We start from the raw sequence: 282 nt of genomic DNA, 5'->3' as shown, positions 1-282 counted from the left end.
GGAGGAGCTTCACCAAACAGCGGCCCGGGGCCCCAGAGCGGCAGCGGGCGAGCGTTTTGCCCCAGCTTCAGGCTCCGGTTTGGTGTGGCCGCAGCAGAATCAGATCATCCACTGGTCCTGATCCTGCTCTGCCCCCTCCATGTCCACCTGGGAAGAGGAAAGTTTTGAGACCCCCACCTCACCACTTGGGTGGTGAGGGAGGCAGGAAGAGGGGCCTGTAGCCCCGCTCTTTACCTCATTGATCTCCCCATCATCAGGAGACTCGTTATAATCGTTCCTCTC

At 60.3% G+C, this 282-nt stretch overlaps 1 protein-coding gene across 1 annotated transcript in view; it reads right to left on the bottom strand.

The window, feature by feature from the left end:
• Positions 1-99: 99 nt before the first annotated feature.
• Positions 100-282, bottom strand: part of ANAPC15 (anaphase promoting complex subunit 15) — a gene marked incomplete at its 5' end in the record, with an annotated part of 434 nt that continues 251 nt past the window's right edge. Inside the window, 2 exons of the mRNA XM_009867242.1 lie at positions 100-147; positions 235-279. Of these exons, the coding sequence (XP_009865544.1) occupies positions 100-147; positions 235-279 (93 nt within the window). The remainder of the gene's footprint in view (positions 148-234; positions 280-282) is intronic.

This window comes from Apaloderma vittatum, unplaced genomic scaffold (assembly GCF_000703405.1).
Source record: "Apaloderma vittatum isolate BGI_N311 unplaced genomic scaffold, ASM70340v1 scaffold28133, whole genome shotgun sequence".
NCBI classification, from domain to species: Eukaryota; Metazoa; Chordata; class Aves; order Trogoniformes; family Trogonidae; genus Apaloderma; species Apaloderma vittatum.
The sequence above is the reverse complement of the archived record's forward strand: the minus strand, read 5'-3'. Positions and strand labels throughout refer to the sequence as shown.